At 44.2% G+C, this 23,598-nt stretch overlaps 1 protein-coding gene across 2 annotated transcripts in view; it reads right to left on the bottom strand.

Moving 5' to 3' along the window:
• Positions 1-19,495, bottom strand: part of SPAG6 (sperm associated antigen 6) — a 36,814-nt gene extending 17,319 nt beyond the window's left edge. Inside the window, exons 1-4 of one of the 2 annotated variants that reach the window (XM_067291782.1) lie at positions 19,417-19,495; positions 19,209-19,304; positions 6,585-6,751; positions 2,839-3,022 (exon numbers count right to left, since the gene is read on the bottom strand). In XM_067291782.1, the coding sequence (XP_067147883.1) occupies positions 2,839-3,022; positions 6,585-6,751; positions 19,209-19,304; positions 19,417-19,441 (472 nt within the window). In that variant the 5' untranslated portion in view covers positions 19,442-19,495. The remainder of the gene's footprint in view (positions 1-2,838; positions 3,023-6,584; positions 6,752-19,208; positions 19,305-19,416) is intronic. The other variant, XM_067291783.1, reaches the window with a different exon arrangement.
• Between the last annotated feature and the right edge of the window lie 4,103 nt (positions 19,496-23,598).

Here is a 23,598-nt window from a genome sequence, read left to right as displayed (position 1 = left end):
CATTTGCAATATGCTCTAGCAGGTAAGAGAGCATGAATAAATTATACATTTCACATAGGCAAAGCAAATGGAAAGATAAGTTATTTGCATGACTCTCAAACCTAAGAACTCTGCACTTTAAAATCCTCACTGAATACGGTATTAGCAGAAATTTACAAAACAACTTTAACACAGTTAATGGTATTTCAAACACTTTGCACTTCTTTTCAGTTACATATATAGTAGAAACGATGAATGGCAAAATTACAGCACACTGATCTGTATATGTTGGAGTTACATCAGTGTCTGAGATTCAGCTCAAGGGGACCTGCAAGTGAGCCACACAACTGCACGAGCTATTGCTAAATTCTGGAACCTGGCAGGATTTCTAATGTTTTGTAATCTCACGAGACATCTGTCTTGACCTAAAATCTCATAGGAATCCAATGATTTCTGAAGACATCTGTTCACAGAACTACTGCATTTTAAGTGCTTGCAGTATGAAGATAGTATGGTATTTTCTAACCAGAAAACTTTCATCAGAAAAAAAAAAAAAATCACAATTTCTCAAAATGAAAGTCTTTTTCTAATAGGAATGTACACCACAGATCTCAGAGCAGCTTTACTAGGTCATGGATGGAATTTCTGATAAAAAGCAAAGAGAGACCCTCCCACTGCAGAACAGTTATCGCCTAGCGCTGAGAGCCTTTGCTTGCCTTCAGGGAGACAGAGGTTCACATCCTGCCTAAAACAGGTTGGGACTTTAATCCGTCTCCAGCATCCCAGGCAAGTGTCCTAATCATTGAACTATTCCTGCTAGGGACAAAGAAGCAACATCCCCCACACGCTTTTTTTTTCAGGAAGGAAAAAAAAAAAAAAATCGTGTCTTAATCTTGTCCCGCTTTGGAACAGAAACAATTTTTGAAACTGAAAAACCTTTTGTAGGTGGGGAAAACCATTTCACATCCAACTCTATTTTTAGAGTTTAAACTGCAATATATATCCACAGACAGTCAATGAGAGAAAATCATAACTGCCAGACTGTATCAACACAAGCACGTGAGTCTAATCCAGAGTTTCTTCAACAGTAAACACCAGATGTTGATAAGAACAGGTCCATCTATCTTTGTATCCCATCTCCAACAGTATCCCGTTACAAAGGCATGCATGTAGGAGTATAAGAAACATATAACAAACTTACCATGCACAGAGTGATTTTTCCCCAATATACCTTCCTTACCCCCAGTAATCATCAGTTTAGAGACTTCCTGTGGCTGCATTTTAGAGGAAGGTAAATCCCCCAAAGTGACTTTTAGTTGGGCAGCAGGAGAAGAACTTTTTTTAACGGATTACATCTAGTGATCTGTCTATGCCCTGAAGCTTGCAGCATGGTAGCACTTGCAATTTCAACCTCATTTTGGAAACTGCTGTTCCTATTGCTAGCGTAAATTAACATGAGAGACACACCCACTCACTGTCAGTGAATAAATAATTTGCAACCATGGAATAACATTTTGTAGAACTTTGTTGTCTTCAGCACCCCTTCATCATCTCCATCTTTGCAGACAATGCCGTCACAGAGTGAACTGGATCACCCTAAAGATCAGCCAGCATTCAGGCAATGAATAGCATAAAGGGCAATTGAGGCAAGTCAATATTGATTTACTGACATAACATAAACAGTTCTGTAGTTTTGTTAAGAGTAACACAGACACTTACTTACACTACATACGTTTACACAAGTGAACACTTTCAAACGACACTTAAACAAATATCCTTCAGATGGAAGCAACACTTATTTTCTACCAAGGTTGGGATTCAGACCTAACAATCAAAAAGTAAAAGATCTTTAGCACATAGAGGTGCCCCAAAAATGAGCTTTGTTTTCTGGAAAAAGAAGCCCATTAGGACAAATGTTGACAACTTTGGAGTCCGTTCCTGCAAATTACCTCTCTAAGTGGGAAGGGGAAATCCCCCATACCTTCTACAGTCCAACACATCACACAGATTTAAAAAAAAAAAAAAAATCACTTCCAAATCCACTCTAAGTATATTTTAAAACTAAAACCAAACATAAATATATCAGCTAATGTTGTGATCCTGGAGTAATTTTAACTTTAAACTACGTGAACAAAAGTCATTCCTCCTACCCTTCCCATCCGGCATTTTCTTCCCTCAGTTCTTTGATTCTTAGCTCAAAACTCTTTTACTTGAACTATATAAGCAGCTAGTAAAGGAATTATCTGCTGTGTGGATCAGCTTTTGAACAGGAACATGACACTACCAGTGAGTTATATAACTATCTGAGACAGCAGTAAGCTGCTCAATATCAGATTCCTAGGATCTATTCCTGACTCTCAAAGAGTGTTGTCTACTGGCTACAAGAGCGCAATGAATTTGGCACGTTAATCCTGCAGGCAGTGCTGTCAACTGGATGAAACTTGGTTCTGCCTAGGCCTCTCTTTTTTACTATATATATAAAATGAGAAGAACTAACGTTGGAGCAAAAGGAACTTTGTTCCACAGTAGCAGTTATATAATGTATAAAGATTCTGAAATTTCTTCATGAAGCAGAATAAACTAGAATGTAACTTCTGGGATGCAGGTCCAGCGCATCTCCTCTCAGAGGATCTCCCACACAATCTGGCACCGTTCGTGTCAGATATACCATTTTCCCACTAATGGTGCAGCACTGGCAAATTTGTAAACTTACAGCAGCTTCTTATTCCAAATTTAAAATTTCATAACAGTGCAGAAGAAAAAGCATCACATTCTGAACAATGAAAATTACAAAAATGCAACTTATTACAACTTTCACATAGTATTAAGATGAAAGATAACACATACGAAACCTATTACCTGAATTGTGTCGGGCAATATAACCAAGTGCCCAAGCTGCAGCTTCTTTCACACCAGGGTCAAAATCTTCCAAACAGATCACAAGCGTTTCCAGTGCTCCACACTGAACTATTGCCTGGGCTAGCTGTGGGGAATGTTTACCAACTGCTCTTAGCACAAATGCTGCTGCTTTCTTGTAGAAACGCTACACAAACCAGAAAAAAAAAAAAGTTGTTACTAATGTTAAGTAGTTCAAAACATAATACAGTACAGACATGCATAAATTAGACTTTTTTTAGTAGTAGCAATATCTCATACAGATACAAATCAGGATCACCAGACATCACACAAACAATGAACCTACGGTCCTTGTCTGAAACAGCCCATGATCTAAAATTTGCAGTAAGTGCATAAACAAATAGAAAAAATGAGAGGGCTAAGAGGATATGGGGAAAAGATAATAGTCTAGATAAATCTGTTTGCTTAAGTGAGTAGTGAGTGATAAGAGCTGCAAAAACAATACCTCTTAGCATATTTAACTAGATTACACAGGTTACGCAGGGCAACCATGTAGAATAATTCTACCCATCTGTGACGTTCGCAAGGCTCCACAATTTCTAATGTGTATACACCATCATATCACCCCTATGAGAAAACATTGTTTACATTTGCCAGCAGGAAATAAACACAGAGAATCAGATCCAACAAAAAGGGTTTAAGATCTGAATCCTGAAATGCTTAAATAGTGCCTAAGCCCACAGCTGAAATCCCAAAAACCCAGCCTACCAGACACTGGACTCCCCTCCCTTCCAACCGGGCAACCTGCGGTTCTACTCCTGCATGTGTCCAAATCCAGCTCCCTTCTGACAGCACCGAGCAGCCTGGCACCTCTGTCATGCAGTTTCAAGCAAGATCCAAGCGCATGTCTAGCTTCTTCTACCTATTTCCCCCAGTGCTGGACCAAACACATGTTTTCAGCACATACACTGTGTATCATGCTGCACACATCACGGGGTTCCACATAAACTGCACTGGTGGCTCTGGCTTCTTTCAAAAGCACAATTCAAAACAAGCTTTCCCCAGAAAATTCACGTTTCACATTCTCTTTCTACAGTTTTCTAGCTATCATTGGGATATGGAAGATGAAGGTTAAATTTCCTCCCCTGTCTTAAAGTTTCAACACTCAGGCTCCAAGCAAAGCACTCTGGCCACAGACAACTGTGTTGGGGGAAAACAGTTCAACTCCCTCTTGAAGCCACTGTGCAGCAATGAGTGCACAATTCATTGGGCCACAAATAATCGCCTGCCACGACCATGTGCCCAGAGTGGGCTCTGCAGCCTGGCGGTTGACAGATCAGCCCCGTGGCCTAGCTTAAGAGGGCTCTCCCTCTGCATCACAGCTGGTTTTACCCCCATTCTAAAACGCTTGATTCTCCCCTGCTCTCTGCAGGGAGCCTGGGCACTTTACAGTGCTAGATACCTACTGCCAAGGTACCTAAGACTTAAATATTGCAAAGCCCACAACCGTTTTGGATCAAGTCCAGAGAAACAAAGAACTATGAGTGTTTTTGTGCATCCTGCAAGATGCCCAAACACCCTTGAAAATCTGCCCCCAAAGCAGTGAGGTACGACAGTAGAGAGGTATCTGCAAAATAAAATGGACTCAGGCTCGTCCACCAGCCCTACAGGGAAGTAACATAGCACACCGTGTTTATACAGCCAAACTTCTCCCAAAGAACAGTGGTCTCATCTATACTACTGGCAACAGTCCCTGACTTGTACTATCCCCTAAACCACAACTGGGCATTGCCTGGGAGTTTGCTAGCTTCCTAGTGAGCTTGGGCCAAAACCATGTCAGGAAGCGTATTAACAATTAAAGAGCATGAATAGTCATGTTCCAGTGCTCGATCCTCTGCCATGGCCCTGCTAAGTTTACCAGTATAGATGTAATTCCTTAATGCCAAAAATCCAGTGCTGTAAGTTCAAGTTCTACAAGCTAATATATTGAACATAATTTACAAGCAAAACATTAAACATTATTTAGGGGGAACAAAAGCTGGGGACACAGCACGGACAGAGGGACAGACCTCTAGCTAGTGTAAGTTACCATAAGTCTCGCCAAACTCAGTAAAGCTATGATAGTCCACGCCAGTCTGTGTTTGTGCAAATGTGGGTATGTTATTCCCGCTAAGTAACTATGCTCCGAGCAAAGAAAAATACTTCTGGGTTTTTGTTATTATTCAAAACACATTTATTTACAAACAAGTCATATTCACAGGCACAGTTAAAATGCATTATAAAGCTGTGTATTTTGCTCAGTTTAATTGACAAAAAATTGAGCCAGGATGTGATCCTGTGACTATTCTTCATAAATCAGTGGAATCACTATTTACTGTGTGCTCAAAGAATCTGCCCTTTAAGTATAGATGTTGATACACGAGAAGTGAGCGGAATGGAAATGCATCCTTTTTTTGCCTATGGGAAGTAACAAACTGCATGCATTGCTAAACTCTGCATGAACTGGATAATGAGTTTCCTTCGCCTGCCCTCAGTCACCAAGGCAGAGGAGGCCTTCCACGACCTCACACTAATCTTGCTGCTGCCCCAAGTGATTCTGAATCACAGCCATCTCACAGATGTAATGACAGCACAGGCAGCAATGTGGAAGAGATAAATCAGGGTACTCAGGCTAACTTAGTCAGGGCTCAGTTGTTGGGGATTTTTTCCACAAATAAAAAATAAATAGAGGATAAAGACTTCTGTTCCCCTCCTCCCTTTAAAATACAAATAAATTAACCAAAATAGTTATAAATGTGTCTAACTAAAACCTTAATTTTCTTCCCCTGCTATACCAGTGTCTGGACATTAATGTTTTTCTTTGACATATTTTTAAGATAAACTGTATAGGCATTGACCAGATATGCAACAATGAAAACATGCAATAAGTACTTGTATTTATGTTTTCCTCAAAAAGACCGAAATGAAAATATATCATTTTCAAGCTACATTTCCATTGAAATCCTACTTTTCCTAAATCCAATAAATCAAAAATACAAACCAAGTATGGCTGTGATTTCAATACAATTAACTCTCAGCTTTCTTTCTTTTTCCAGTCATTAGGAACAGTATTTGAAAGCATTTCTGTTAATCTAGGTTAGGATCCAAACACTAGAATATATGCAAAAACTGAAGAAAAATGGCAAGGGAAAAAAACAGGGACCATCAGATTTATCTGCACTGGACTACACTACTTTTTTTTTTTTTTTTTTTGACAAATATGAAGATCAAAACATTTCAGTATATTTTCCTGTGCCACTAGTTTGATATTTTGTATGCTACAGATTTTTCAAATGGCTATGTTTGGAGATATAAACTGTACTTCTGTAGTAGAATATTTAATATATATTTTACAAGTGTTTGGTATTAATGACAAATCCCAGTCAATTACCACCACAGCTTTCAAATTGTCTCATTTTTAAAGAGGAACCTTTTACGAAGTATCACTCAACATTTTGAAAACAACAGTGCCATGGATATTTTTCATATAATGAGCTAAAAGATAATATAATATTTTAAAGTCAAACTTAAAGTCAAAATTATGCACACAATACACACTGATCTCTCAGGATTTCAACCATACATGTTTTCTCTGACTTCAGAACATTTATTACTGCATTAGGAATAACAGCAGATAGCTGAAAAGGAAAGATTTCCTCTTCCTCATATTAAAAAAAAAAAAAGATTACTTAAGAAAAACAATGCCTTACATTCTGCTCGGACAATGAGCACACGAGCTGAGGAAGAATGTCTCCCTTCACAACTGCCTCTGCCAGCTCATCATTATAATTGGCAAGTCTCCCAAGAGCCAAAGCAGCAGTCTGTTGAATAGTTGGGACCACATCCAGCAAAAGAGGTCTCAGCAAAGCCATCACACCTGAGTTATATCAGAAAGAGAAAAACCCACCCAATAAGAGGAAATTTTTCTAAACATTTTCCTTTATTCATAAAAATCTGTTAAATTACTCTTCAAAATAATAGGAGCTTGTAGGAAATTCAGAGGAGTTCCCCTGAAATGAAGTTGGCACTTGGATAGCACTGCTGACGCGTAACAATCTTCCCGCGCATTTTTCATAGGTACAAAACACTTCTGAAATATAAAAATTTCAGAAGGAGAAATAAGCTATATTTAAGCATATATAAAATACATGTGTTAACAAAGTAAATATGCACAGGAAACTCCATCTGGAGGTTCTGGTGAGCTAACACTGATATGTCACTCATTATTCAGTCTGCCAACAGAACCTCTACATGCAATTACACCAAATTACTAATAATTCCATCTATTATTAACAGTGACTGATCTGGGGACCAATAGCCATAATACATTGCAGCCCAGACAGAAGAATTAAAGGCTTTATTACCACATCATTATTTATGATGTGTTTATACTACAGTCCACAGTGTATCAGCTAAATATGAAAGAAGATGAAGTCCTTTCTCGAAGGAGTTCTTACACATACACATAAGCTGTTGAAATTACAGGTAAGGTAAGCAGCCATGACATGAACCATAAGCAGTCATGGCACAGGAAAGTCCTCACATGGATAAACATTTGGCTAAAAATAGGAAATGATAGGAGAAAACATTCCATTCTTGCAAGAGGAGGTCACAATGCAGTTCCTCAAGAGTCTGTGCTGGGGCACATGCTGTTGAATATACTGATATTCATAAATGATCAGGAAAAGCGCAGGAATAGTGCAGTGAGAATATTTGCTGGTGATTCAAAGTTATTCAAGGTGGTACCAACAAGGGCAACTATGAGAAACTACAGAGACTGAATGACTGAATGATAAAATGGCAAGTGATATTTCAAGTAGATAAATGCAAAGCAATACAGATGGGAAAGCCAATCTTAACTTCACACATACAGTGATGGACCCCAAACTGATCACTGGTATTCAGGAGAAAGATCCCCAAGGATCTGTCATAACCCCAAGGTTATGACAGACAGTTCCATGGAAATATCAGCTCAGTACTCAGTAGCAGAAAAGAAAGTATGCACACACAAGCATACAGAGCGCTAGGGAAAGGAGTAGAAAACATAATGGAGACCATCACTCTACTATTGTATAAATATATTTTGCATCTAATCCCTTCCCCTACAATAGAACTGGAGAAGGTTCAGTGAAAGGCAACAAGGACAATCAAAGATGACCACTCTGTGTATGGAAGCTATTCCCACAGTCAAACTAAGACTCTTCAGTAGGAGTATAAGCAAGGTCCATAGAATCTGGTTTAGCATGGAACAGGCAGCTAGGGATCAAACACTGTCTCTTCCAATACTAGGGAATAATATATGAAGCTAGTAGAAGCCCAATTCAGAAAGAGATGATTTTTCACAAAAAAAGGCAGTAGAGCTGATGGAAGTTCTTGCCAAAGCAGTTCACACACGTTCAAGAGAAGACTGCGCAAGTTCCCAGAACATAAGTCCATTGCATGTTACTAGATACATAGAAACCATATATACTTTCGGGAGTCCCTGAGCTAGTAACAGTTGGAGGCTGAGCAAGTACTCTTGTCCTGTTCTTATAGTCTTTCCTAAGCATCTGGGTATGTCTCCTGTCGGAGGCAGAACAGTGGGCTAGAACATAAGAGCTGCTCTGATCTCTGGTTGACAGACATGGCAACTTTTCATGATCCTTAGACTATGCAGGGAGATTTATAGCTTAATAGGGAGCAGTTCTGAATTAGTTTTATCTTTGATAATGGAGAAAACTCTAATATAGCCAGAATGGAACTGCAAACAAAAAATTGAAAATAAGAACATGCTTGCATGAAGAATATGATTTATAAGGACTGGGGCGAGGAAATTACTTGTACTGTAGTTCTTTGAAAGCACTGCCCCTATACCAGCCAGTTACATGAATTAATACTTCCAAGCTTTAGTACCTCAGCTGGAAAGCAATGCCCTCTGGAGCTGCAGAAGTGCTATACCGGAATACTGAACATTCAAAGCTACGATTAGAATTTTTTCTACCAGTTGTCTGAGTTTTCCACTAGATTCGTTTGCATCAGATAAAGATTCAGCTGATTGACCATAGTCACAAGAAGAAAATAAGAATTCCTTTCTCAAGGGCTGTGTGTGCTCCAAACAAAGGTCTTTTGGTGCAACAGACCTACAATGGTGAAATCACTGCCTACTTGCAGATAACATCCAGGATATGTTGAGCAGATGCATCATGACAAGAAGAAAGGAAAAGCTGAGGGCCTAGAAATAATCCAAAAGGATGGAGACTGGAATAGTCCAAAAGGATGGAGACTATATCAAGGTATTCCCACAGCCTGTGCAGAAGGACACCCTAGAAAGACAAAATCAGGTTGAGCAACAGTGAAATTCTCATAGAAAACACTTACTATTTTAACTTAAAAATCAAATTGCTCTCGGTAAGGAGAAAACACCCTAATAATCTATAGATGGCTCTGAATAAGGAAAAAAAAAAAAACAACCACGGAGACCATGCAGACCATTAATGATGTTCTTCTGGGAAGGTCACTCCTGCAAACAGAGGCTACACAGCCATGATGGGTACAACTTTCCAGGAGGTTCACAAGCCAAAAGAACACAGGCCTCATGGGGACACACAATAAAAGGAGAAAAGTGAGATGAAATTGTGATGTCTAAATAGCACTCCAGAAGCACTAAAAATGGCTCTGCAGCATGCATCATTTTAACATGTATATGTAGAGCCAACGTAAATAGCTCTGTGGTATAGCTGGGGCCTGTTCACACTCCTATCACAGTCAATGGGAGGTGAAACAGGCATCCTGCATAATAACAGTCAAGGTCTAGATACTCCAGCATTGCAAGATCAATGGGAGTTCACTCAGCACTTTGGAGGAATCACTTACTACTTCAGGATGTGGCCAACAGATTGCCATCTTCTCACAAACTCCTTCAAATGGTATGTGCGGTCTCATTAGTAAATCATGCTTCATATCAAAATGTGTTAAGTACTTTATAGGATAAATTAAAAGAGAGAAAAAAAAACACATGACTTAATGCCAACACCATATACCTTCTACTGTCAGCTTATCTTCCAGTAAGTCACCTGCACCCTCTACAGGAGATCATTTTCTTGTTCTTCCCCTCTAACACAAGTCGCATGGTCAAACATTTGCTGAAATTCCTACAGGGACCTCCTGCTGTTCTGACTCTTTATGCTGAAGATATTTAAGCAGGAACAGTCAAAAGTAGGATGCTTGTGTTTAGTGTACAGATATTCATTTGAGACTTGTAAGCTGAAAGGATACAGAACTGAAATTTTTGTTTTGTGAAGAAACCCTGAGTTTTATTGATACAAAAGAGACTATTAAAAATGGTTGGAAAAAAGGGAATGCTTCAATGTGCAATGTTCTGTCCCTAGGAAGCCAACAGCCTGCTGGCTGGCACGTTCACCCAGGATGTGGGAGACAGTTCAAACCCCACACTGAATCAGAAACTCAAACTCAAGTTTTTTACATCAGAAATGAAGTAAGTACTAAGCTACTGCATAACTGGCCCTACCAAGGAGGTGAGGCAGTCAGACTGTGCTATTTTGATTGATAATTCCATTCTAAACTGAAGAACCTTCCTCTCTCAAAAGTTTTCTCTGTATTACTACATTTCCAGAACAAGTTTGTTTGAAGAAATTGCTGTTTTATGGCAAAGAAATGCTTCAGCCAAATATTTCTAGCCAGTTTGACACCTAACTCACCTGGTCTCAGAAGGAAGTATGCATCTCCACTCAAAGACATGCTGCAACATTTGCATGCTAAGTCACCCAAAAGAGAAAAAGATAGTAATTGTACATTTTCTCTTCCATCCTTTAAGCACAAAGGGTGATGTCCTCGAAATTCAGCAAATATTTTAACAGACTAGAATTACTGTAGATTGGAGGAAACCATGAGCTAGATCCAGACCATGAAGCATGTTTCTGGCCTGCACGAGATACCCAGCCACTGCAAAATGTAAAACCAGATTTTGAAAAGTTTACCTACGCATACACTTCAAGTTGATCCAAATATGACACTTGCATGATTTGTATTTTCAAGATTAGCTGATACAGATTTCACTTCCAGAACATGCTAAAAACCTTGAGCCTGAAACAATATTGCCAGGCAGCATGTCTCCCTATGACCAACACCATTTATTTCACTGTAGTATAAAGCATGTAAAGCATGGTGATGACATTTAAGTGTCAGCACAAAATGGTCCACTGCAAATTATTTTAGCTAATATAAGTGAAGGTGAGGAAAGAGATGAAAAGTGAAATTAGAATAACTGTTTGGAAAAAGATACAAGATGCTAAAACAGGATTAAAAAAAAAAAAAAACACACACACACAGGAACAGATGAAAAAGGTTAGAAATTAATAGAAACTGTGCTGACCCTCAAGGAGAGGGTATTTTCCCAAAGTGATGCCTGAATGTGAGAAAAGATAGTGAACAAATAATTATCATGACAAGCGCTTTGGTGGTACAAGAAAAGGGAAAAAAAAAAAAATCAATTCTTGTTGCTGTACAAGCTTTATATTGACATCAAATTAACTGAGAATTGAGAGCAGTGTGTAGTCCTAGATTATGCCTGCACATTGAAAGTAATTAAAAGCCTCTGTCTCCCTTTCCTACATCATCTAAAAATCAGTCTGTTTTCTCTGCATCGAGATTCTATCCATCATCTCTGACCCCTCTGCAAGACCAACTGCTTGAGAAGTTTTCATCATTTTCAATGTTGTCACATCTTCAGTAAACAGAGTATTTCTCTCTTAATAGTGCTTAGGATAAATAAACATTAATTCTGAGTGTGTATAACCTCTGCTGCTCAGAGGTTATATGTTCTCCACTAAAACACCCATAGGAGAGCAAAGATGTCCACCTTTCCTTCCGCAAGCTTTGCGGACACCACTGGAAAGGACAGATGTCCCTGACACAGAAGGAAGCTTTCCTGTCCAGGGCCCAACCCAGTTATTTTCTCTTTGGTGAGCTCCTCTACTTGATTTTTTCCTTTCTTTGACGTTCTATCTAGAGCAGTCTACCCTTCCTCCCCACAGAAGTCCCAGCCAGGATTCCTATCAGCATTTTGAATTAAAAATCAAACTACTTTAACAATTCCTTAAGGCAGAAAAATAGATAAGAAACTTCCAACAATTTCCTCTTACCTCTGCTGTTCACTTAAACAAATAAGGCCATACAGACCAGAGTGCAGCAGTGCCTTGCCTAAACCTTTAGGGGAACTCTTTGGTCTTCTTCTAAATGAGTTTCTTCTGATAGAAGTGGGAAATTCACTAATTCAGAGGCAGCTACATAGAAAGTAAAGAAGCACAAAATAAGGCATTTAGACCATTAGACTAGATTTGTTTTGGAAGAGTTCCCACAAGCAACTCAGAAACAGGGTAACAAAGAATTACTGCCAAATATTCTTTTTCGCATCACATAACCTTGACTGACCCTGGATAAGGAATGATTCCCCTTTCTATCCTCAGTTTCCCACTCAGTTGTTGTGAAGAATGACACACTTTCAAAGGTGAATCACCCTTAGCACACACTTCTCAAGTGGAGCTGTTGTGCACAGGCCTGATTCACTTCCTTTTAGCAAGCAAGTGCTGGCTGCTGCCTATCTTTATCTGGAAAAAAATCAGGGCAGCAACAGGTTCCAAGTTTTTCATTCCAAGTTTCTTCGGCCAAACAAACAGTAACTATGCTGGAGATAGCAGCCTTTCTTTGGTTATTTCAATTGCTTAGGGAAAAACACCTGAAAGTCCGGCAAAATTCCACCCCCCCCCAAAAAAAAACACAAAAAAAAACTTTTCAGTAGTCACAAGTCAAAGAAATGTCACTCTAGGTTTCAAATTCCCTCCATTTCTGCACCTAAAGATGACCACTTCTCTCCCCTATTCTCCTTCCTTAAAAATAGGAATTTGGCATTTAAATTTTAAAATTAAAAATAAATGGAAATAAAAGCAATTCTTTGCTAGTTGTGTTGTCTCTTTGTTATACTCTTACCTTGAAGATGCTGTCCTTCTAATTTATCCCTTGAATCTAATGTAATGTTGCCTTCTCGTTTTTATGTGCTACCTGTTACACTAAGAACATTCACTGAACTAACAATAATGCTCAAGCATTCATCATATAACCTTGATTTTTCAGGAGTCCTGGTGTCAGATTCAATGACTTGACAAGGAAATAAAGTGCAAAATTATTTCTATCTTACCCCAGCTCCCTGTCTTAAACGACTTTTTCCTAGAAACAGTACAGCAGCGAGATTTAAGGAGGGGACTTAAGACATTTCCCAGAGGAAGAGTGAGAAAGAGAACTTTCCTTCACTTGTCTTGAGGCTGCCTCTTCCAGAGACTGCCCGGTACCTGTGTCTCCAGTACGTATCCCTCCAGCATGACTCACCTTGAGAAAAGACTCTGCGCTGTGACTCTTCCATGCAGAATACAACTAGAATCCTTCAAATATCAAAGAGAACATAAATGCAGTTTGGTAACAGAGACTCCGGGTAATCAAGTAATTTGTAACACAATTACCAGATGGTGGGGAACATAACACAGATTCAGTTTGACAGCAGGGCTAGAGAATTTTGAGGGAACAAGGAGCAGTAAGTTTCTCCCTCCTTAAAAGCTGATCTGGACAATCATTTCCCAGACCCTGTTTCCACATTAATGGAACAAGACTGATCCTGTTCCGAGATGACTGAGTTTCCGAAAATGCCCTTTATAGGGCTAGCTAGTGGCCACCAGCAAAATTTCCACACTATTCTTCACAGACACACCAAAACCAAGGTGGTCACAAGGAGCTGTTTCCTTCCAAAGGCCACTTTCTGAGATGAAACAGATGTTGCCAAGAAGCTATACCTTTGAATTTTCTACCTGCAAATCTCTGTTAGAGAATATTGGACTGAAGCTGTCTAGAATTAATTGCTTAGCATAACTTGCTTAGCATTAGTAGCTAAATTTGCTGAAGCCTTAGGCCTCAGGCTGTGAACTTTTACTTAGATAAGAAAGGGGGCCGCAGAGCCGGTTCAAGCTGGAGGGATAAAGAAGTTACATGGACAGCAGGAGTAGCAGACCTTGAAGATAAGAAAAGCAGCAGCCTTCCTAGAGACAATGAAGGGGCCCAAGGAAGAAGGGGAAGAACCCAGACCTAACTATTACTGTTGGTCCAAACTATCGCTTAAGGGGTGGGGAATTTAGATTGTAAGGGTATAATTGCCCAGGGATTTCTTTGTTCAGGGTCCCTCTTCAGAGGCACCCACTTTGAGCTGTAATTACCACACGTGTATCATTAAATTTTATTTCTCTCCAATCTGACTTCGAACTTCTGCCTCAGCAGGAACCTAGGGTCGGACCCTGTTATGGAGGCCAGCGAGCCTAATTTTCCATAACATCTCCTCTAAACAGGCCAGGAGGCAGAGAAGAGAAGGAATCGTGAAGCAGCTGAGAGCAGCTGAGCTCATTGACTTTCAGAAGAAGACAGTCCTCTGGCTTTGGTAACATTTTCTTTCTCCTCCCATCATCTCTCTGGTACTTTCCTTAACACAGTTTCCTTTCTTTCATCAGGTACCACACCATCAAGCCTTGGGGAAACAGCCACTCTCCTCACTTCTCCTACTACATCTCCAAAGATGACCTTTTGCCTTCCATCCCCCGTTGCACAATTCTCTCCCACTTCTTCTCCTATTTCCCATCCACTAAGGCTCAGCAAAGTTTTTACCTTAAAAAAAGGTAAGTGCATCCTCCACAAGATGAGGTGCAGAAACCCAAATGTTGAAATGAGCCACATGGGAGCACTGGAGTCTGTCCCCCTTGCAAGATCCAGATAGTGCAAGAACACAGATTTTTTTAAGGGAGCAGCTCTTTTTCTGTGCAGCCGACTCAACAGCCCTCCTCCCTCTACATCCCATGCTCCCAGCAGGCTTTTTACAAAGCACTGTGTGATCAGAGCACATTCTTTCATATTCTTTAAAATGCAGAACTGCATCCTGAAATCCTTTCCCAGAACCTGATCCTCCTTACACAGGGCCAAGTGTCCAACTGGTACATTTAAAATAGGTACCTTTAAAATATGTATGCTAAAAGGAGGAGTCTGAAAAAAGTATGAGGAAAAAAAAAGTTTATGTAATTGCATGGGAGAAATAAATCTAAACAGCCTTTTCTCAAAAATAAAGATTCCTGAAACCACTCCAAAGATTTGGGAATACAGCTTTTAAAGACTGAGACCAATGGAATAGCTCTGGAGCCAGGAGAGAACTACTCCTCATGACATCATCTTTAGCTGGGGAAAAAAAAAAAAGAGAGAGAGAGAGAGAGAGACCGACCATGAAGCAGGAGAAAAGCTGCCATGCCACAAGCATTTGTGATGGAGCCCTAGTTACAAGGAGGCCAGCCTGGCCCCCAAGCTACAGCCTCTTGCCAGCATGGATTGTGAGGAACAGATACAGGAAAATATACCCAAAGGTGCAAGGGGTGGAGAGGACTCGGTCCTGCAGGTGGGTGCAGCTTGTATGGGGGATACCTAATGATACCCTTAAATAACTTAAAAATTAAAAACAGCAATGCCATCACCACAAGCTGTAGTGGGAAAAGAAGTACAAAAATTTAATTCATGCTGCAGGAGAATACAAATATGAATACCCAGAATTAATACAGGCCTTATTCTGACATATTTATTCATACTGAATTGTAAATTCCTCAGCAAAAAGTTCTTTTTCAAAGAGACTATTTACAGAGTGCTGCACTTCACAAAGCATAAGAAGAAAGCAGAACTGGCCCTCAATGACTATCACTCTTAGAAATGTACTGGAGCCAGTTTAGGTTTTCTCCTAAATTTTCTAAAAGATAAAAAGCTGCCTGACTCTCAGCGCAAGGAAGAGGGCTCAAGTTATCTGGAGTTATAATTGAAAATGGTCTATTTCTAGGATCTGAAAACTTGGAAGAAGGAGGGGCTGTGGGGCTCAGTAATGCCTTCCAGTGCCAGACTTCATGAGCTCTAGCTGCCAGAGGAACAGATTTATTTTTAAAGAATATGTTTAAAACTGTTACTGTCAAAGTAGCTTCTCCCATTAGTCAAGAGCCCTCTAGAAATGAGATTTGATAAATGAATTGTCTGTCACTGTTCCAAGCGTATATTTATCAGATGAAAAAGGCTTAGGATATTTGGAGAAGGATTTTTTTCCCTGAGTACCTGCATTAATTAAACATTCAAAGGACAGATCCTGCAATTATTATTCATGGTAGAATTTAATCATAAGGAACTACCTTATCAAAACTCACCAAAGCAGCACAGAGAGCTGGAAAAGATACAGGAAGAAGTTCTGAAAATAGAATTTATCTGATTGCTTCTTGCAATGATCTGTCTGTCCCTGAAAGCAGCTGTGCTCCAAAGGACTAAAACCCCAGGACATTCCTGACTGTGACAGAGCCAGGGCCATGTAAGGGGCTCAGCAAAAGTCCAGGGCCAGATTCTAGCTCCCTGGTTACAACCAAATTCAGGATTTCTGCTCAGTGGGAAAGGCAGCTCCAAGAGCTAGTGTGATTGGCTAGAGAAGCCTCAGAAGGAAGATGCACTGGGAAAAGGTGGGTATCCCGCTTCCTCTGCCCGACCTTCTTTTCAGCTTGCCAGCCCCACTAGTGTCCCTGCGGATTACACAGGAGTCCCCACAGTATCCCACAGTAGCAGGACATTAAGGTTTCTCAGCAACAAAACCAGCATAAGAAACTCTCACCTCTGATCCCAGCCACTCAATCCCCTTCCACGCTGTAGTTTGCCATCTCCTAACCTGCAGCAATACAGCTGTGTTTATCTGTTTTGATGCTGCGTAAGCACTGCTTATAGTGTAGTCAACAATTATTTTTTAAGCACATTTCCACCTTGCAAATGTTAGCAGGTCCAAAGACACTTTCACAAAGAACAAGAAGGTCTCAAACTATTATTTAATTTTAATATGACATTAAGACTTTATCAAAAGGACTTCTACAAATGGGATCAAATGTTTTATTCCTTGAGCACTTTGATCTTTCACTGTTGCCAGTCTGAATTTTGGATATTCTGGGAACATTAACCAAGGCCAGTAATGCAAGAGTACACCACAGTACACTTTAAGGGCTCAGTTTTGCACTAATTCAAGTCAAAGTAATCTTGCCTTCTCTTTCAGCTGGAAAAAGACTGAACCCTGGCAACCTTTGAGATCCAATAGAAGAACCTTGCCAAGTGCCCTTGACTCCTAACACTAATGGAAAACGACAGCAGGCAAAGACTTTCTGTATCTTCTTTAAAAAGTGATCTCCTTAAGGAATAATTAACTTTCCTTACCAGAATAAGCAAATAGCCCCCATCCTTTTAAATATAGATTTATATAAAGATACATATATAGACAGATATCTTTGTTTCTCAGATCATTGCTCTCAAATTTTATTAGAGGCAACTCACTAGCTCAGCACCATAAAAGGCATGCCAGTTGTCTGCTAGACAGCTATGTCTCAGAATATTTGTACTGGTACTTTTTTTAAAGCAGTTAAAACCTCGCCCTATATGAAATGTAGTTAAAACCTGTGGCTGGCATATCCAGAAAATGTCAAAACTAACAACTATTGTTAAAATTTTATAATTATGAACTGATTTTAAAGACAGGAGTTGGCAGAGGGGAGTTAAATATTTGTGGGCCTCAGTAATTCAAATAATTTGTGAAAGAAAACATTACATTTGTAAACATTGCCCTCTTTTCTAGCATCTCAGAAAATATTTAAAGCTTGTGAAAAAGCAGCTCAGTACCAGAACGAGCCAAGAAGGATCATATGCTACACAAATGCACTTTTCCATACTAGTACCCCAGGACCTGATTCTGCGTTCCTTATACACTTAACCCTCAGGTCAAATATCAGCTACACACAGAATAAAGTTTCATGTCTCTGAACTGATTATTTCCTCTACACAAGCACCAGACCAATTCTGAGGAAAAGCTATCATGCAGATTACATTGAAAAATTATTTTAAGGACAAGAAATACAATGCAATTAAAGTTAGCCTGGCATTTTGTTTACATTCTTAAAATAGAAACTTTCCGCATTTTTTTTAAGTAATTAAGCACAAGAACTCAGCTTTAATGGGAACTCTCTCTCTCTCTCTCTCTGTGGGCAGCTAATAGATCCAGAACTGTAAGTGGACATATGGGGTCTTTTCTCACAAATAAAATATAAGCTACTCCTGTCACCAAAAGGTCACATTTGATAAATGAAGATAATTCGTATAAATTAAAGCAGTAGCAATAACTCACTGAAAATTAAAAAAAAAAGAAAAAAATCAAGAAACACAGTAAGGCAATATAAAAGGCCTGGCATCAGTGTGTCACACCCATAATGAAAGTAAATAAGTCTATAACAAGAATTTAAGTGATCAATTTTCAACAAAACTATTTTAACACAAAGTTGCAATTTTAAAGAACTGGTTTTCTTCTTGGGGTTTTGTTTGTTTGTTTGTTTGCTTGTTTCCATTGTATCTCAAAAAAGACTGCCAACTTTAAAAGATCTGGGAAACAAGTATTAAAAACAAAATCAAGACAAATCAAAACACAATCAATTCATGAATACCATATGGTAAACCAAGCCCAGTTTTATAGCACTTTTTCAAACTGTCTTTCAGATGTCAGTTACTCAGTGGCTCTTCTTTTTCCTCTTTGTGCTAAAGAGCTCAGGAAGCTCGAAGGAGAGGAGCAGGTGAGCCGGGTGCCAGCAGCACAGCGGCCCGTGGGAGTGCTCCACCGGCTCCTAATGCTACCAATTCTCAGTTTGGTTCATGACATCCCCCCCCAGCAATACGGCAAAGGGGAATCTCTTGTGAGCTGAGCCAGCTGATGGTGAAAAGCACTGAAGAATTGATGAATAACTTGTGAAGCTAGTATAAGTACAGCTTCCTTCGCAAATCAGTGCTAGCTTCACTACGAGTTCTGCTTTGTAACCGGTCCATAAAACGGCACTGGAGGTGCAGGGAAGTACATTAAGAAATGAATTATGCTGACAAGTTTTCCTTGAAGTAAAAATAAGTCAGATTTCTTAGGGGACCACTGCCAGGGACAGTCACACTTTTAAACAAGAACAGAACTAAAACCGCAGACAAGTAAGGCAATTTGCACGCGGCATCGACGACTATAATTAGCTTCCACATCTCGCCGCCGAGGCTCGGCAAAGGTGCCCCGGCCCCGCGGCGCCGGCAGGCTCCGCGCGCAAACACCGCGGGGGAAAACAAGGAAAAGCCCGAGGCGACCTGCCGGCCCCGCCGGCGGCGCCCAGCACGGGGGGCGGCAGCGCGGGGAGCCGCGGAGCGGGGCGGGGGGGGGGGGGGGGGACGGCGCGTACCTGCGTTTTGGAGGGTCTCGATGTTCTGCGAGCGGGAGGCGAGCTCGGCCACGGCCTGCACGAACTGCGTCCGGGCGCGCTGGTACTGCTCGAACACTGCGGGCGGGCGGGAGCCGCGTCAGCGCCCGGCCCGGCCCGGCCCGAGCCCGAGCCCGAGCCCGAGCCCGAGCCCGAGCCCGAGCCCGCCCCGGCCCCGGCCCCGGCCTACCTTGCAGAACCTGCCTCTGGCTCATGGCGGCGGCGCGGACGCGGCGGGCTGCGCACCCCGCGCAGGGCCGCGCTGTGTACCCGTCTCCCCGGCAACCGGGCGGAAGCCGCGCCGCGCGGGGGCGGGGCGGGGCGGGGCGGGGCGGGGCGGGCGCCGCCGCCGCCGCCGCCGCCGCCACCGCCGCCGCCTGGTGACATCACGCTGCCGCGCGCCCCGCGCAGCCCGGCCCGACCCGGCCCGGCCCGCCCGCGGTGTGCGCGGTGTGCGCGGCGTGCGCGGCGCTGCGCGGTGTGCGGTGGCTGCAGGGAGGCGGCGCCTGCAGAGAGGGGCGGCGTGCGCGTGCCGCGGCGGGACATGTCTGCAGGGCACATGCCCGTGTAGAGCGGTGTCGGCGCGGGCGTTTCCGCGCGTGTCACCAGCGCGCACACGGGCGGGAGGAGACGCCTGCATGAGCGCGGGGGTGCGCGGGGGTGTGTGCAGCAGCTGTGCGTGTGCCGCTCCGCCTGGGGAGCTCTGGAGAGAGGAAACGGGATGGGGAAGGAGAAAGCGGAGGGGACGGGAGGGTAGGGATGGGATAGGGAAGGGAAGGAGAAGGGGATGAGGATAGGGATGGGGTGGGAGCGAGAGGCTAAAGGGAAGGACAGGAGAAGGGAAGGGAAGGGATGGGGAAGGGATGGGATAACTGAAGGCAGGGGAAGGGCAAGGGCAAGGGAAGGGGATAAGGATAGGACAGGGAAGGGACAGGGGATAGGGATAGGGATGGGATAGGTAAGCACAGGGCAGGAGAAGGAGCAGGGCAGAGGATGGGGATAGGGATAGGGATGAGATTGGGAAGGGCAGGACAGGAGAAGGGGCAGGGGATGAGGATAGGAATAGGGATGGGATAGAAAAGGGCAGGGCAGGGGATAGGCAGGGGAAGAGAATAAGGATAGGATAGGGAAGGGCAGGAGAAGGAGCAGGGTAGGGGATGGGGATACGGATAGGGATGAGATAAGGAAAGGCAGGGGAAGGGGATAAGTATAGGAATAGGAAAAGGCAGGGGATGGGGATGGGGATGGGATAAGGAAGGGCAGGGAAACGGGATAAGGATAAGGATAGGGAGGGGCAGGGCTGGCCGGGGTCGGGGCCGCGGTGCGGGGCTTGGCGGCAGCGGGGCTCCGGCCCCACCGCCGGGCGCTGCGCTCGGCCCCGGCGCCGCCTCTCGCCTCCGCGGCGGGCAGCGGGCCGGGCCAGTGGCTCCGCGGCGCCGCGCACAGCGCTGCGCGGGCTGGGGGGAGCCGGGACAGGGCGGGCGGGGGCCGCGGCGCCGCACCGCTGACATTTAGCAGCGGCGTTTGCGGTCGCACCTCAAGCGCTGTTCGCTCGCAAAATTGAGAGGTTTTTCCTACACGTCATGAGGTCGGAGGCGAGGGAAAGGCGGCGAGCGCGGAGCGGGAGCGCGGCGGCGCCGCTTCCGCGGGGCGCGGGCGGGGGCTCCCGCAGCCCGGCCGGCGCGCGGAGAGCTGCTCCCGCCGCTGCGCGGGCGCGGGGGCTGCGCGGGCGCGGGGGAGGCGGTGCTCCTCTCCGCGGGCCGCGCTCCGGCCGCCCCGGCTGGGACCGCGCAACTTCCGCGGGGCCGGGGGCGGGGGGAGGGCGGCAGGCAGGGAAACGCAGCCCTCCCGCGGGCGGGGACTCCCCGCCGCTGCGCGGGCTGAGTCATAGCATCGCCCTCCGCGCCTCCGGGATGCCCCTGCCCGGCTCCCGCTGTCACTCAAGTCACGGGGGAAAAAAGGAAAAGAAAATAAGGGCGGCCGCGGCGCACCGAGCTGCCCCCGCGATGCTCTGTTCTTCTGGGAGGGGGGGGTCTTTTTTTCCTTTTTTTTTCTTTTTTTCTTTTTTCTTACCACCGCTCCGGTTCCTGCTCGGGGATCTCCGCTACGGCACCGCACTGCTGCCCCGGGGCTCCGCGCTGCGCGGGAGCAAGCCCGGCCGGGGCGCGCAGCGGCGCGGGGCGGGGCGGGGGGGGTCCCGCAGGGCCCGGGCGCCCCCCGCAGCCGCCCCGGGGCCGGCGCCGTCCTGCGGCTCCGGCGGCGGCGCCGTGGGCTCTCACAAGTCCCGACGCCTCGGCGCGGCGGGAGCGCGGACACCGGCGCTGGGCAGGACGCGCAGCCAGCAGCCGCCTGGCTCTGCCGGGCACCGGCGCCAGCTGCTCCTGGGTCTCAGGCAGCTCTTTTCCCGAACGGTACCACTCTAACAGACAACCTGGGGACCGGCTTCCACTTTCCGCAGATCGGGGCTCCCTCTCCGAGGACCACTTACGAATAGTAACTTTCATAACCGGGCAGCCAGAGGACGGTTGCCTCCACGAGCAAACGTAACCCTGGCGGTCCTTACAGCAGCCAATTCAGACGGTGGGAATGAAAAATAAAATCAAGGTTATCAGGACTGGAATACAAAGAGACTCCACATCTGCTCCTGTGCCTTCTGAGGGCGATTCCCAAGACGCCGGATATTTGTGAATGAAGTTGCTAGTTAACTCTGCTATCGATCAAGCTGCTCTGAGTGAAATTATGATTCACAGCCAGAGTTACCATTCAATAAAAAATGTTCCTTTCTGCACCCACCCTCTAACCCATAGTATCTTCATGATTTCATAGGCTGGTACTTGGTTCTGCAAAAGTCTGAATGTACAAAACCAGATGACCCACACGACACAAACGTATTATTTGATAGGTAATAAAAAGTTTTTTTCTCATACCTTAAATTTGAGGGGAGAAATTATTTCAGCCACATTTTAAAAGTTTGAAAAAGTGTAAAAAAGACATGTAATTCTAATAAATAATCCCTGTATTTGCTCAGTTGAAAACAAGGTGAGCTAACACAAACAATATTATAGTCTAAAATGAGCCACGTGTTTCCAGGAGTATTTAATGCGAAAAAAATCTCTCTTTAAGCAAACAAACAAAACTGGTGATGTGTTGTTCTTTACAAATAAATAAGACAAATTAAATCAGATTGGTGAGAAGGTCGTTTGTCACAGAAAATATTTTGGGAAATTATCACCATGTGTACTTGAGAAGGGAACAGCTGTTAAACACATTTCTTTATACTTATTTCTGTTCTTAAGTTAAATAAAAAAATAAACAAACGGTGATGAATTACTTCCAGAGTTTTTTTAAAAAAAGCAGATGTGTCGATTACAGATAAATTGATTTATCTGTATAATTAAGTCTAATGTTCGGGTGAGTGAAGCAGTCAAACGCACCTTGAACACCTCCAAAGCTTGCTGTTATATTTCTTTCCTTGATACTGAGAGTCTGCTCACATAGTTAATAATAATAATGACGAACAAACACCATGCAAATACGGTCTACGGAAATGTCACCGGCTCTCGCAAAAGTACTGAAGACGGAAAATCATTTATGGAAATGACGTAGTTGTGAGACTTCATTGCCTGCTGCTTGGGTGCTTATTAATAGGAAACCTGTATCCTTAAGCGGGTCGCGTTGGTAACGACTGCACCACCGCACACTTCAGCTTAAAAAATAAACCAGACGCCGGGAAAAAGTCAACAATTCTCTAAATTAATGATATATATTCGCTTTCTGGTGATGTTCTTCAAGCTTAGCCTTTGATTCAGCCGGAAACACCGTTTTCCCCAGGCGGGTGCCAGGCAGGGCTGCCGGCGTTTCGGGCGCTGCGGGCTGGGGGCAGCGTCCCGCGGGCTCCCGCCGCCCGCCCCGTCGGAGCCGCCGCCGCCGCCCCCGACACCGGCTCCGCGGGCGGGGGCGGGCTGGACGCGCGGCGCCTCAGCTCCGCGCCCGCGCACCGCGCTCAGGTGCTCGCACGGCTCCCCCGTGCGCGGCTGCTTGTGGACGGCAAACGCGTGAAGACGGCCCGAGACCGAGCGACGGGCATGAGGAGGTGAGGGGTTTCCGCGACGGGGGCGGTGGGGTCCCCGCGGCATCCCCGGGGGCGCGGGGACGCCTCCCTGCCCGCCCGCGGCGGGGCTCCGCGGCCGCGCTGACCCCGCAGCGGGCGGACCCGAGCCGCCCCGCCGCGTCCCCCGGCACCGCGAAGCGCTGCCCCACCGCGCCTCAGTCCCCTTCGCTGGCTCCCGTAGCGCTTTATGCTGACCACTTGCACTTGCGAGGCAAGTGTTTAGCGGTGCTCAAAAGGGCTATTAACAGGTTTGCAAAAATG

The sequence above is a fragment of the Apteryx mantelli genome, chromosome 2, assembly GCF_036417845.1.
Source record: "Apteryx mantelli isolate bAptMan1 chromosome 2, bAptMan1.hap1, whole genome shotgun sequence".
NCBI classification, from domain to species: Eukaryota; Metazoa; Chordata; class Aves; order Apterygiformes; family Apterygidae; genus Apteryx; species Apteryx mantelli.
This window is presented reverse-complemented; position numbering and strand designations above follow the sequence as displayed.